The 14,969-nt window shown below is 43.4% G+C and overlaps 1 protein-coding gene across 2 annotated transcripts in view; it reads left to right on the forward strand.

Moving 5' to 3' along the window:
• The window catches only part of TSPAN14 (tetraspanin 14), an 89,929-nt gene that overhangs the window by 56,277 nt on the left and 18,683 nt on the right, over positions 1-14,969 (forward strand). For both annotated transcript variants that reach the window (XM_058188859.1, XM_058188858.1), the window contains 2 exons: positions 10,433-10,483; positions 14,193-14,339. In XM_058188859.1, the coding sequence (XP_058044842.1) occupies positions 10,433-10,483; positions 14,193-14,339 (198 nt within the window). The remainder of the gene's footprint in view (positions 1-10,432; positions 10,484-14,192; positions 14,340-14,969) is intronic.

Here is a 14,969-nt window from a genome sequence, read left to right on the forward strand (position 1 = left end):
AACTGAAGTCTCTTCTATGTGTGTCATCAATAGCACTGAGGACACCAGAACTTGCCATGGCCAACTCACCATGGGACAAGTCACCATGGCCAACTCATTGCAGGCCAGCTCGCCATGGGATAATTTAACAATTCAATTCAATTATTTAAAATAAAATAATTTAATTTTTACCATTCACATTTCATTCTATCCCTCTTTTTGCATCCTTTCATTAATTATTCTATTCCACTATTTCTTTGATATTAGTGAAACTCTTGTCATACATTGCAGACCTCTTCATATTGCTTGATAATTTTTATTTTTGAGTGTTTGCTGTTGCATTCTGTTGAACCTGCTCCGCTTCTGAGGGGTCCTCAAGCAGGGGTGAAATCTAAAAAATTTCGCCACAGGTTCTGTGGGTGTGGCTTGGCTTGGCAGTCATGTGACTGGGTGGGTGTGGCCAACATGACATCACTCACGTCTTTCTTTCTTCCTTCCTTTCTTTCTTTCTTTCTTTCTTTCTTTCTTTCTTTCTTTCTTTCTTTCTTTCTTTCTTTCTTTCTTTCTTTCTTTCTTTCTTTCTTCTGTCTCTTTGTCCCTTCCTCTTTCTTTCTTTCTTTCTTTCTTTCTTTCTTTCTTTCTTTCTTTCTTTCTTTCTTTCTTTCTTTCTTTCTTTCTTTCTTTCCTCTCTCTCTCTCTCTCTCTCTCTCTCTCACACACACACACACACACACACACCTGGTCTGAGCAGAGGCTGCTGTGGGAGAAGGAAGAAAGTGCTCTGGGAGGGCAGGTGGGTGGCAGTCACCTAAAGGCCATACGGAAGCTGAGCGTGCCAGACCCAAAAGGCGAGCGAGCCTCAACATGTCCCTCCGAGGAGCTGAGCGTGGCAGGTCTCCCTTCCCCTGTCCCCCATCAGCATCAGCCTTACCTTCTAGATACTTTGCCAGTGTTTTCAGCATGCCCATCATCCCAACAGAGCCAGCACATTGGTAAGGCTGGCGGCGGGTGGCCCTTGGTGGAGATGCAGCTGCTGCTCTGGGGCTGAGAGGGGCGCCACCACTGTGGCGGTGCTCCAGGAGGGCAACCTGATGTCCTGGACGGTGCTGCACATGCGGTGCCCTCCCGAAGCACTGCTGCCATCCCTTGCTTTCGTTTCATGGTGGGAGAAGGAAGAAAGCGAAGGGCAAGGCTGCCCTGGCTGAGTGATTGCCATGCCTCCCCAGCCTTGTTTGCCACCTCCATGTGCTGCCCTTGGAAGGCGCCGCCCTCCCTCCCCGCCTGGCTGCAGATATCCACCTGTCCTTCCGGAGCACTGCCACTGCTGTTTGCTTTCGTTTTGTGGCAGAAGACGGAGGAAAGTGAACGGCGGTGGTGCAGCGATGCTCTGGGAGGGCAGGTGAACATCTGCAGCCAGGCAGGGAGGGAGAGTGGCCCCTTCCAAGCGCAGCGCACGGAGGTGGTGGGCAACGCTGGGGAGGCGCAGTGATCGCTCGGCCAGGGTGTCCTTGGCGGGGGCTGCATCAGCCTCTCCACCCACCCCATGTCCCACTCCGCCCGGCCACACGACTACAAGTGCAGCCACCTGGTCTTATTTATTTACTTATTTATTTAATCAAATTTTTATACCACCCTATCTCCCGAAAGTCTTAGGGCGGTTTACAGCCCGATAAAAATACAAATCTAATACAAGATAAAACACTAAATTAAAAAACTTATTTAAATAGGCCAAAATTTAAAATTACAATTAAAATGGTAAAAACCCCATTAAAATTAAATTTAAAATTAAAATTCTAGGCCAGTCCTGCACAGATAAATAGATGTGTTTTAAGCTCGCGGCGGAAGGTTCGAAGGTCAGGAAGTTGGCGGAGTCCTGGGGGAAGTTCATTCCAGAGGGTGGGAGTCCCCACAGAGAAGGCCCTTCCCCTGGGTGTCGCCAGTGGGCACTGCCTAGTGGACGGCACCCTGAGGAGTCTCTCTCTGTGAGAGTGTATGGGTCGGTGGGAGGCAATCGGTGGCAGTAGACGGTCCCGTAATTAGCCCGGCCCCAAGCCATGGAGCGCTTTGAAGATGGTTACCAAAACCTTGAAGCGCACCCGGAAGGCCACAGGCAGCCAGTGCAGTCTGCCTTTGTCTTTGCCAAGATGAAGTGCTACCCGCACTGGCCTGCCTGGGTAAGCGCCGCCACCCAGGCCCAAGGTAAAGCACCGCAGCGGGGCCTGCCACCCACCCGCCCACCGGCAGCTTCCGCGCCTCTTGCTTTGCTTCTTCACTGGTGGGAAGTGCAGCCTTATACTTGTGGATGATCTCTCCTACTTTAATAACTGGACAGCAGCTGATCAGAAAGACTTTTGAGAACCAGTTGCTGTCACTCTATTATTTATTTATTATTTATTTATTATTTAGATTTTTATACCACCCTTCTCCTGAAGGACTCAGGGCGGTGTACAGCCAGATTTAAAAAATACAATATACAGATTAAAACAACAATTAAAATAACATATATTAGTGGCCGAGAGATTTAAAACCGTCAAATTTGACCCATGGTTAAAATACCCCAATTAAAACTATTAAAATTCAAAAAATTTAAAAATTAAGAATTAAGCCAATCCCGCTTGGATAAACAAATGCGTTTTCAATTCACGGCGAAAGGTCCGAAGGTCAGGTAATTGACGCAAACCAGGGGGAAGTTCGTTCCAGAGGGTAGGTGCTCCAACAGAGAAGGCCCTTCCCCTGGGGGCCGGCAGCTGACATTGCTTGGCGGACGGCAGCCTGAGAAGACCCTCTCTGTGTGAGCGTACGGGTCGGTGGGAGGCATAAGGTAACAGCAGGCGGTCCCGTAAGTACTCTAGGTGAGCCAAGAATCTGATCAAATGTAAGATCTATTGTAATGGGAGACAGAAGCAGGTTTTCCTGTCCCTCTGTAACTAGGTTTGCATCAATGATTTGCATCAATGAGCTGCATGAAAGGAGAAGTGGAGAAATTCGTTATTTTCATGTTCCTTACCGAAACATCAAAAACTCCTAGACCAAGGTGCACTATTGGAACAGAGCCCCATAGGGAAGGGTTACTCCCATCCTTTCAAAAAATTGCTATCCTCAAAATTGACTGAGGCATGCAGCATTGTCCACATATGAATCACATACCTCTGAGTGGCTGTGGGTTTGATTCAGCAATGAACCTTTTTCTGCTGTTCAATAATCTGGAAGGTCCTCCTGAAAACATTTCTGAGACTTCAGGACAGAACGAGATGCAGAATAGCAGAGTTCAAAGGGACCTTGGAGGCCTTCTAGTCTTCTAGACCGTGTTCAAGCGGGAGACCTTATACCATTTCTGACAAGTAGCTCTGCAGCCTCCAATGATGGAGTACCCACAACTTCTGAAGGCAAGCTGTTCCAGTGGTTGACTATTCTCACTGTCAAAAAAATTCTCATTTCTAGGTTGAATCGCTCCTTGGATCATTTTCCATCAGTTGCTTCTTGTCCTGCCTTCCGGGTGCTTTGGAGAATAGATGGACCCCCTCTTCTTTTGTCAGCCCTTCAAATATTGGAAGACTGCTATCATGTCCCCCCAGTCCTTCTTTTCTCTAGACTAGCCATACCCAATTCCTGCAACCGTTCTTCCTAAGTTTTTATCTTCAGACCTTTAATAATCTTAGTTGCTCTTCTTTCCACTTTTTCCAAAGTCTCAACATCTCTTTTGTAATGTGGTGACCAAAACTGGATGCAGTATCTCAGGTGTGGTCTTACTAAGGCTTTATAAAGTGGTACTAATACTGCACGTGATTTTGATTCTGTGCCTCTGATTATACAACCAAGATGTCAGGCTGCCTCTGATTATATTTAGGAAAGAATACACCTTGACTTCATTTGCAAATAAAGAAAAGTACTTTTACTAGATACATCTGGACTGCAGCAGTATAAAGTTGAATCTGAGACAAAATATGGCTAACATTCCATATCCCTTCGTTAGTCCCTCCCCTCCCCAAGAGGTCAGCAGGTCTGGTCCAATGCCAGCTCCTTCTCGGCCTCCCGTGGTAATCTTCTTCCGCAGGTCTCTGGCTGTAAATCATCTCAGGAATGCAATGTCCGTTGAAAGTCTGCGCTCTAACATTCCTGTTGAATTCAAAGCATCAATCTCCCCTCCCCTTTATCTCATGTCAGACGACACTCTTAAAGGGCCCTCTCTACTTAAACTGAATCCATGAGCTATTTACATTACACATAAAAAGCCCATGCAATCTAATTACTGAATATAAAGAATATAAAAGGATGTGAGAATTGGAATGGAGGCTGACACAAGGACTTGTATTAGCTATTTTGGCTGCCTCCGCACAAGGGTGGCTCATGTTTCAATGATCGTTCACTAGGACTCCGAGGTCAATCTCACAATTACTGTTTTTGAGTAATCTGTACTTGTACCTTTGGTTTTTCTTGCCCATGTGTAAAAACCTTGTTTTTCTCCATTGTAAAACACAACCAGCCACTTATTGACTGTTTGAAGTTATGACCTACCAGAAAACTGGATGCAGTATTCCAGTTGTGGCCCTACTAAGTATTTATAAAGCTGTACTCATACTTCACATGACTTTTTCATTAGACTAGACATACCCAGTTCCTGCAACCATTCTTTGTATGTTTTAGCCTCCAGGCCCCTAATCATTTTTGTTGCTCTTCTCTGCATTTTTTCCAAAGTGTCAGCATCTTTTTTATAGTGTGGTGACCAAAACTGGATGCAGGATTCTAGGTGCAGAATAGGAAGAATGTTGTATCTTCACAGGCAAAGCAAAACCAAACGATTATGCATGTACTCTCAAGAAACATCTGTTAGCAGTAAAACAGGCAGCCATGTTCATTTGTTGAAGCAGAAACATTGAATGCATTCTGGTCCTTTGCCAGCTGGATCTTGAGAAGGGATCCTTTCAGTTTATGAGATACTATAATTAGACTAAAAAAATAAGCCAGAACTTATGGTATCCTCTCCGTCACATTTCTCGCTTGGTAGTAAATAGAAAATTTGATTTCCTTGTTTGGAAACTGCACCTAATTAGAATCCCATTTTTTCCTCTCTCTTCCTCACGTTCATGATCTCCTGACTAATCTGCATGTTGACAGGAGAAAAATGGAAAATAAAAGGTCTGAAATTCGGACCGTTTGAAGTCTTAGTAATCTGATAGCATTTTGTACAAGATGCACAAAAGGAGTTGATGACAGAAGAAGACGAGGTTATCCCTCCTTAAGGAAGGTAGAAACGATGTTCCTCAAACAGGTTAGGGGTGATTTGGATCATGTTGACTCAGCCTTCCATCCTTTATAAGATAGGTAAAATGAGGACCCAGATTGTTGGGGGCAATAAAGTTGACTTTGTATATAATATACAAATAGAATGAAGACTATTGCTTAACATAGTGTAAGCCGCCCTGAGTCTTCGGAGAAGGGCGGGATATAAATGCAAAATAAATAAATGTCATATAAACTAAGTTACTCTTCAGAGCTAAATAAAAATTGGTTCCATATCTAGACATGCTTGCTCCAAACTGGGAAATGCACAGCAAGTAAGAAATCTGGCAAAGCAGCGAAATGGCTTTTAAGGGTCATTTTGTCATGCTTAGAACATATTACATAAAATAATAGAGTTGGAAGGGACCTTGGAGGTCTTCTAGTCCAACCCCCTGGTCAAGCAAGAGATCTGATTCTAAACGAATGGCTATCCTGCAATCTCTTCTTGAAAGCCTTCATTGAAGGAGCACCTACAACTTCTGAAGGCAAGCTACTGCATTAGTTGATTTATTTATTTATTTACTTATTTATTTTTCATATTTTTATACCGCCCTTCTCCGAGGACTCAAGGCAGTGTACAGCATGAATAAAACATAAATATCAGAAAAAATTTAAAATACAATATTCAATTAAAAATCTAATTCAATAAGCTGAATATTAAAATTACTGAGTAAAAGTTACTAAATAAATTAAGCCCCTTAAAAACCTCACTAAAAACCCTCAAATTAAAAATTTATCATTAGGCCAGCCCTGCTTGGTGAAAGAAGAAGGTTTTGAGCTCGCGCTTAAAGGTCCGAAGATCAGGGAGAAGACGTAGTCCCACAGGTAGATCATTCCACAGGGTCGGAGCCCCCACAGAGAACACTCTTTCCCTGGGGGCCACCAGCCGACATTGGTTGGCTGATGGCACCCTAAGGAGGCCCTCCCTGTGGGAGCGCACTGGTCGATGGGAGGTAACTGGCGGCAGCAGGTGGTCCCGTAGATATCCCGGTTCGATGCCATGGAGCTTTAAAGGTGATGACCAAAACCTTGAATCACACCCGGAAGACCACCGGTAACCAGTGCAGTCTGTGCAGGAGAGATGTTACATGGGAGCTACGAGGCGCTCCCTCAATCCCCCGCGCGGCCGCATTCTGTACCAGTTGGAGCCTCCTGGTGCTCTTCAAGGGGAGCCCCATGTAGAGAGCATTGCAGTAATCCAGACGGGAAGTAACGAGGGCATGAGTGACAGTGCATAGCGAGTCCCAATCCAGGAAAGGGCGCAATTGGCGAATCAGGCGTACCTGATAAAAAGCTCTCCTGGCGACGGCCATCAAATGATCTTCTAAAGACAGCCGTGCATCCAGGAGAACGCCTAAATTGCACACCGATTCCCTGGAGGCCAACGATTCGCCCCCCACAGTCAGCGATGGAATTAGCTGACTGTGCCGGGACGCTGGTATCCACAGCCACTCCGTCTTGGATGGGTTGAGTCAGAGTCTGTTCGTCCCCATCCAGACCCGAATGGCCTCAAGGCACCGAGTCATCACATCAACGGCTTCGTTGGGGTGGTTCGGGGTGGAAATGTACAGCTGAGTATCGTCAGCGTACAGATGACAACTCACCCCGAAACCACGGATGATCTCCCCCAGCGGCTTCATATAGATGTTGAATAGGAGAGGCGAGAGGATCGACCCCTGCGGCACCCCACAAGTGAGTTGCCTAGCGGTTGACCTCTGCCCCCCTGTCAACACCGTCTGCGAACGGTCGGAGAGGTAGGAGGAGAACCACCGAAAAACGGTGCCCCCCACCCCCAAACCCTCCAACCGTCGCAGCAAGATACCATGGTCGATGGTATCGAACGCCACTGACAGATCCAACAGGACAAGAACAGAGGAACAACCCCTGTCCCGTGCCCTCCAGAGATCATCAACCAATTGCTCTCACCATTAGGAAATATCTTCTTAGTTCTAGATTGCTTCTTTCCTTGGTTGTTTTCTATCAAAAACCTGACATTTAATTTATGAAAGTCTTTCTCTGGAGCGTTTTTGATTCCAAAATAGCCACAATAATGATTTATCATTTTAATACTCTATTTGACCTCAAATTTCCCTAATCTTAGCTCCAACTCTGAATATTTCTCTCTCTCTCAAATTACTCTTCAATATTTTTTTGCATGAAAATTCTGTTTTCCTCTCTGACTTTATGCAACAGTGAATTAGCAGAAATGGTGCCCAGCTGTGCTGATTGTTTTGAGCTCAAAATAAACTTCCTTTGAACAGACAGGGGGTGGAACATGTACCAGCGTGATGGAAAAATAAAAGACGTATCGCATCTCAGTGTCTACTCTGTTGAGCAGGGGAAATTGGTTCTAATGCAAGAGTTCCCAGTCCTATCTGAAAGTACATCTGTCTGTCTGTCTGTTTCTCTTTCTGTATGGCTGTCTGTCTACCTGCCTACTCACCTACCTACCTATTTACCTATCATCTGTCTGCATTCCTCTTCCCCCTCCCCCGATTTGCTGTTTTCTCTTCCGTAGACTCATATTTATTCCTTTTATATGGGGAATAGATAAGAAAAATCTCATCTACAGAAAACAAGGATGTGAGGTAGAATGGTCCAATTTAACACACTCCTCAACAAATAGATTTTGGAATCAAAGGATGTATTTTTATTTTTATTGGTAAAAATATAGATTAGTTCTTTGACTGGTCCACACAATTTTGCCACCAATTACTCAAAGTTCTCTCTTCATATTGTGGATTAATATGTCCCCTACTTCCGTTATCCTTCAAAAAAAAAGTGATTACAGGAGAAAGGACAAAAGAAGTCATCCGTTGGGATTGCCATGACGTGTTGACCTTGTAATATTCAAGCTTGAATCAGTTGCTTCATCATGCATGAAGTGTTCCGACCCTTCCAGAAATGTTCTTAGCTTGGAAGAGTTTTTTTCCCCCACAAGGATTTTTTTTTTTTGAAGTTGAAAGAGTTCCTTGGGTCTCAAAAGACTTTGGGAATGTTGAGATGGTATCCGAATGCTTTCAACTGTTTCAGCACAATCCTAGACTTCTGTCTTGTCTTTCCCCTCATTTTATTGCTCCAGAGCAGCGGTTCTCAACCTGTGGGTCGCGACCCCATTGGGGGTCGAATGACGATTTGCCAGGGGTCGCCTAAGACCATCGGAAATATGGGACGTATACTTGTGAGTCGAAGAATCGCGAATTCGGCTTCAGGCGCGATGAATTAAAAAAGAGAGAAATCTTTGCTCTGATGTCTCCCTCTCAAGCCAGCTGCAATCACTCCCAATCGCTAGCCTAATCTGGCTTCAGGCGCGATAAACTTAATAGGGGAGGAGTCTCCGCTTTAATGCCTCCGTCCTCAAGGCAATCGCAAGCAATTCAGATCGCTAGCCAATACGGCTTCAGGCGCGATAAATTCAAAAAAACAGTTTGCCGCTTCCCCCCCCCTTCTGCGGCTGCTGAGGCACGCTGAGATCGCTGCCTAAAAAAAAAATAATTTTACGGTTGGGGTCGCCACATCGTGGGGAATTGTATTAAAGGGGTCGCAGCACTATGAAGGTTGAGAACTACTGCTCAAGAGAATTGTAGCTGAAGATTAAGCCTTCTGCCTGCATTGCAGTGACCAGATGCAGGCTTGGACAAGCCATGCTGATAACTTATTTGGAGAGTTTTTCTTTCCCAATAGTCTTGTGGAGTCAGCAAATAAGGGGGCTCGGGAAGGCCATGTTAACTTGCTAGCTCAGCTGTCTCCCTGGCCTTTGGAAAGTTGAGAATGGCCTCTGTTAAAAAAAGATAGCAGAAGACTTGACTTGGTACGATCTGTTATCTCATCCTGGAGACTTTCCTCTCTTCCTGTGCCTTCAACTACCAGATGGAGTTCTTCTTCTCCTTCATTTTTTTTTTTAGCTAATCCGATGTTTCTTTTTTTTTTTAATGTCACCATTTCCTTTCAGGACTCCCACTCGGTGCAAGAAACCTGGCCAATCTTCCTTCCTTCCCACATATTTCCAATTAGCAAGCTTCACTCTCCTTTGGGTAGAATTAGAATATTTTTTATTGGCCAAGTGTGATTGGGACACAAGGAATTTGCCTCCAGTGCAGAAGCTCCTAGTGTACACACAAGCAACAAAATGATAAAATGTCACGATATAAAAAAGATGTGGAGACTCTAGAAAGAGTGCAGAGAATAGCAACAAAGATGATTAGGGGACTGGAGGCTAAAACATATGAAGAACGGTTGCAGGAACTCGGTATATCTAGTTTAATGAAAAGAAGGACTAGGGGAAACATGATAGCAGTCTTCCAATATCTCAGGGGCTGCCTCAAAAAAGAGGGAGTCAAGCTATTCTCCAAAGCACCTGAAGGCAGGACAAGAAGCAAAGGGTGGAAACTAATCAAGGAGAGATGCAACTTAGAACCAAGGAGAAATTTCCTGACAGTTAGAACAATTAATAAGTGGAACAACTTGGCTGCAGAAGTTGTGAATCCTCCAACACTGGAAGTTTTAAAGAAGAGATTGGATAACCGTTTGTCTGAAGTGGTGTAGGGTTTCCTGCCTGGGCAGGGGGTTGGACTAGAAGGCCTCCAAGGTCCCTTCCAACTCTGTTATTATTATTATATACCGTAAGATACTAATAGGAGAAGGTAATAGGAAAGATGAGAAGGATAATATTAATACAGCCCTACTACTCGCTTTTCTTGCTTCTCTTCTCTGGTTTCATTTCTCTTGCTTCATTTCTCTTGCTTCTATACAGCTGAGTAGCCTTTCTGAGCTTGACCAGAATATTCCACACCCTAGCTTTGTATAATCTTTATAATATGGTGAGTTTTATTTCCATCCTTTTCCTTTTAACGCCCAGTATGGATATTGGTTATTTGTCACTACTGTTGGAAATGGAAAGGTTTGAGCCAAGTTATCCAGCGTACAATGATTGCATTATCTCTCTATTAGACAACTCACATCCAGTGTGGATCTTGTTGGTGCAAATTTGCTAAGGCATGTTCTTTTTTTGCCATGCATCATAGACCCAACACATTTACAGGGAAATCACATGGAGAAGCTTTTACACATGAATTTGCTGACCCTTCTGTCTCTGGTGTTTGCTGACTGTTTTGTATCGGTTGCACAAAACAATATCCATGTTTTTCTTTTTTCCTTTTCTTTTTTTTTATAGTTAGCTGGTGTTGCCTTTCTTGGAGCTGGTCTTTGGGCATGGAGTGAAAAGGTAAGGAAATGAATTCCTTTTAACCATCATATCTAGACTCTTCCTGGTGCAGAAATATGACATGTCTATCTTTAGAGAGCTAGATTAACTTCATGTTTTCCTAGGAGTAGGTTTCATTAAACATGACTAGGCCTACCTCTGAGTAAGCTGGAGTAGCTTGTGTTTTCAAGCCAATGTCCTTTGCATACATAACTTCTTACTTTGCAAGAAGAACTTCTCTTTTAAATTCAGAAGTATGTTTTTTGTGCCAGTTTGTGTCCTTCATATTCACAAAGGATACCAGTTGTGAAGTGATCTGAGGCCAATAAAATGTAAATGAAAGTGCCTTGGCTGAAGTACTTCATAGGCGATGAAGGCAGTTTTTGAAAAATGTTTTCAAAATCATCCGTTTGAAAAAAAGAGGTAGGTATTTCAGCATCTCTAGAATGCCAAACAGCCATTACTTTATACTGAAGACCAAGGAAATTATATCCACCACTTTTTTCCTGATCCATTAATTTAATCACTTCATCAAAAAGGCAATAAAAGTTTGGTCTAATCAATGGAACAACTTGACTTCTGGAGTTACAGCCGAAGTCCATGTTTGTTCAGGTTCGACTCTGCAATTCACATTTCCTTTCTGATTTGCCAGCACTTTCCCCTGTTTGCATAGCTGGTGCCATTATTTAAACAAACAAACAGCAACAACAATGGCAACCAAAAAGCAACCAGCTACCAAGAGTATTTTATGACTAACATCCCTACAAAGCAGTTAAAACAATTTCTAGGGTCTTTGCCTTTCATCTGGATGCTGCAATATACTTTCTTCCAAAGTTTGTTTATGTTAGCAAGCGAATAAATAATTTCTGAATGTTCTCTGGAGTGAGGGTCTCCAACTTTGGCAACTTTAATCCTGGAGGACTTCAACTCCCAGAATTCCCCAGCCAGCTTTGCTGGCTGGGTAATTCTGGGAGTTGAAGTCCTCCAGGATTAAAGTTGCCAAGGTTGGAGACCTCTGCTCTTGAGGATGTGCTGTGAACAGTTTGGTTCATCAGAGGACTAGAAACCAACTTCTCTAAGGATAATTGGGAATGTTTAACCTTGAGAAGACTAAGGAAGAACATGGTCACGGTCTTCAAACACCTAAAAGGACATATGCAGAAGGAGGTGACACCACTTGGATGTTACTAAAAGCTTCTCAGGTGGTAGTCTCTATCCATTGGGTGTGTTCAAGCTGAAAGTAGACTAGGTTGTCTATCTTAGTCTGTCTAGGTCAGCGGTTCTCAACCTGTGGGTCGGGACCCCGTTGGGGGTCGAATGACGATTTGCCAGGGGTCGCCTAAGACCATCGGAAATATGGGAAGTATACTTGCGAGTCGAAGAATCGCGCTCCAATGGTTGACTCCACAAGCCAGCTGCAGGCTCTTCAAATCGCTAGCCGAATTCGGCTTCAGGCGTGATCAATTAAAAGAGAGAGAAATCTTTGCTCTGATGTCTCCCTCTCAAGCCAGCTGCAATCATTCCCAATCGCTAGCCTAATCTGGCTTCAGGTGCCATAAACTTAATAGGGGAGGAGTCTCCGCTTTAATGCCTCCGTCCTCAAGGCAATCGCAAGCAGTTCAGATCGCTAGCCAATACGGCTTCAGGCGCGATAAATTCAAAATGAAAATAATTTTATGGTTGGGGGACGCCACATCGTGGGGAATTGTATTAAAGGGGTCGCAGCACTATAAAGGTTGAGAACCACTGGTCTAGGTTGTTTCCTGCACCATAGTTTTTGCACTGAGTAGTATACTCAAACAGCTTATTCTTTTACACACACACACACACACACACACACACACACACACACACACACACGTATAAACACACAAGAGGGCTGTGAAAATATTTGCAGATCCCTCGCATCCTGGACATAAGCTGTTTCAACTCCTACCCTCAAAACGACGCTATAGAGCACTGCACACCAGAACAACTAGACACAAGAACAGTTTTTTCCCAAAGGCCATCACTCTGCTAAACAAATAATTCCCTCAACACTGTCAGACTATTTACTGAATCTGCACTACTATTAATCGTTTCATAGTTCCCATCACCAATCTCTTTCCACTTATGACTGTATGACTATAACTTGTTGCTGGCAATCCTTATGACTTATATTGATATATTGATCATCAATTGTGTTGTAAATGTTGTACCTTGATGAAGGTATCTTTTCTTTTATGTACACTGAGAGCATATGCACCAAGACAAACTCCTTGTGTGTCCAATCACACTTGGCCAATAAAATTCTATTTTATTCTATTCTATTCAAAGTTAAAAGATTAACTTGAAAATATAGAAAAGGAAGGGAAGGGAAGGGAAAGGAAAGGAAAAGAAGGGAAAGAAAGGGAAGGGAAGGGAAGGAAGGAGTTGGAAACAATAGAAAATGAAGAGAAAGAAAAGAAACTTTAAAAAGTGACTTCTCATCTTCTTGATGGCAGTTATAAATATACTTGAAACTGTTTCTCCACTTCTAAATAACATGGTTCCCTTCTCCTCATATTCCAACCCTTATTAATTAGTAAATTCAGAAATTGATTCGTATCCCTGTTCAGCAGAAACTCCATAAAAGGTTTCCAGTCCTTTATAAAAGTAGTTGTGTTCCCTTCCGGATCAAGGAAGTCAATTCAGCCATTTCCGCCATTCTGCCACCTTCACAATTTTTTCCTCTGTTGTTCCTGCAGCCTTCGCTTAAGCAGCTCTTCCCAACCGAGTGTTTTATGATTGCTTTTTACACTGAATGCCCAGGGGCCCAAAAACAAGAGGCAACTCTAGAGAATTGATGGCTTCTTTGTTGAGAAGTGCGAGTTAATGAACAGCCATCAAGTGAACAGCTATTTGGCTTTGTTGTCACAGAAGCAGGAAACCACTGCAGAACACCAGCAAACCCTGCCCCAAACAGCAATAAAATCGCCCCGTGCCATCTTCAGATCGTTTGTTCCATCTAGCGGAGGCTTCTTATATTTCCTTGTTCTCAGATGGGCTGGCTTTCTGAGGTGCCTTGGCCAGCGATAAACTTGGTTTGTCATCAAGGACACACGGGTCAAAAACCTGAAGCCCGGTTCGGGTTCTCTGGATTTATTAGTTGAACAATGGCCCCGGTTTCCAATAAATTTGTTTCTTGGGAAACATCGTTGTGCAGAATTATGTGAGAGAGGGCCCTCTTTTGTGTCTTTTTGGAAAATTTAAAAAAAAATAAATCTCAGTGGAAATAGAATTGCACTGTGCTTTCTGGGTGCACAGTGAATAATAATAATCTGTTAAAAGGCCCCCCTTCGAAATCCAAAGTAAATTTTAAGTTGCATTTTGTTGGACCAAAGGTTTAAAATATTTTTTTTTTGAAGGAGGCAATTCAGGGGATTGATGGTGGATTGATTGATTGAGTCATTTGTCCGTTTATTCATCTAACTATACAATTTTTGGCCACCCGTCCTGCCATCTCCCCCCTCCCCCCCATAGAACCAATTTGCGTCCTCTGTTATATTCCCATAAACCTATTTAAAGAGAGTAAATGAAATCTCAGAAAATAGGACTTTGCATTTATGGTCAAAAGGCTAAATGTTTTCTGTACTTTTGTAAAACCCCAGCATGCTCATGGCCCTTGATTGTCATTGGGAAGGTCTGCATTATTTGTCACCCGTGAAGCTTCAGCAGGACTTCATCCTTGTTTGTTTGTGTTCCATTTTAGGGTGTGCTGTCTGACCTATCCAAGATGACTCGCCTGCATGGCTTTGATCCTGTGTTCCTTATCTTGTTCGTTGGAGGCGTGATGTTCATTTTGGGGTTTGCCGGCTGCGTGGGAGCCCTGCGTGAAAATATTTGCCTCTTGAAATTTGTAAGTTGCCGGATTCTGATGCAAGAACCATTTGTGCAGAACTGGACTACCCTATCCAAAAGTCCAGACCGCCATCAGAAGGCAGCAACATTCCTGCCATCTAATGGCCATATACTTCTTTGTATCCCAATTCTAACAGCATTACTGAAAGTCTGTCATTTAATTGGAAAGTTCTCAACAACGCCTTAGGAAATTTGCATTTTTGTTACCTTACATTGAACATGACTTTCTCAAAGTAGTTTCCAGACTACTCAGCAGACTACCCTGCTTTTGGGAATACTGGAGGTTGTAATCCCAACACAATTGGAAAGAACCAGGTGATCAAATATATAAGGAAGTATATGTAACTAGATTGCTGCTAATGTCATTGGTTTGATGCAGATTTGTTCCTGTTTCCAGTTACTCTGGAAAAAAGATTAAGCTCTTTGTTGTGGTTGTTCCAGAAAAAATTCCAAGTAAAAACTTTAAACTAAGCATCTTTCAAAGTTCTATTTACTAGAATAGGTAAACTGGCACATCTGGAAAATCCAAATCTGAGAGGTCCGGGTTTTACCTCAGTAAACCAAAACTCCCAAAACCATCCCCTCACTCCTCAGTTGATCACATGCTCCAATCACCATTCGTCCCATC

The sequence above is a fragment of the Ahaetulla prasina genome, chromosome 6 (assembly GCF_028640845.1).
Source record: "Ahaetulla prasina isolate Xishuangbanna chromosome 6, ASM2864084v1, whole genome shotgun sequence".
NCBI classification, from domain to species: domain Eukaryota; kingdom Metazoa; phylum Chordata; class Lepidosauria; order Squamata; family Colubridae; genus Ahaetulla; species Ahaetulla prasina.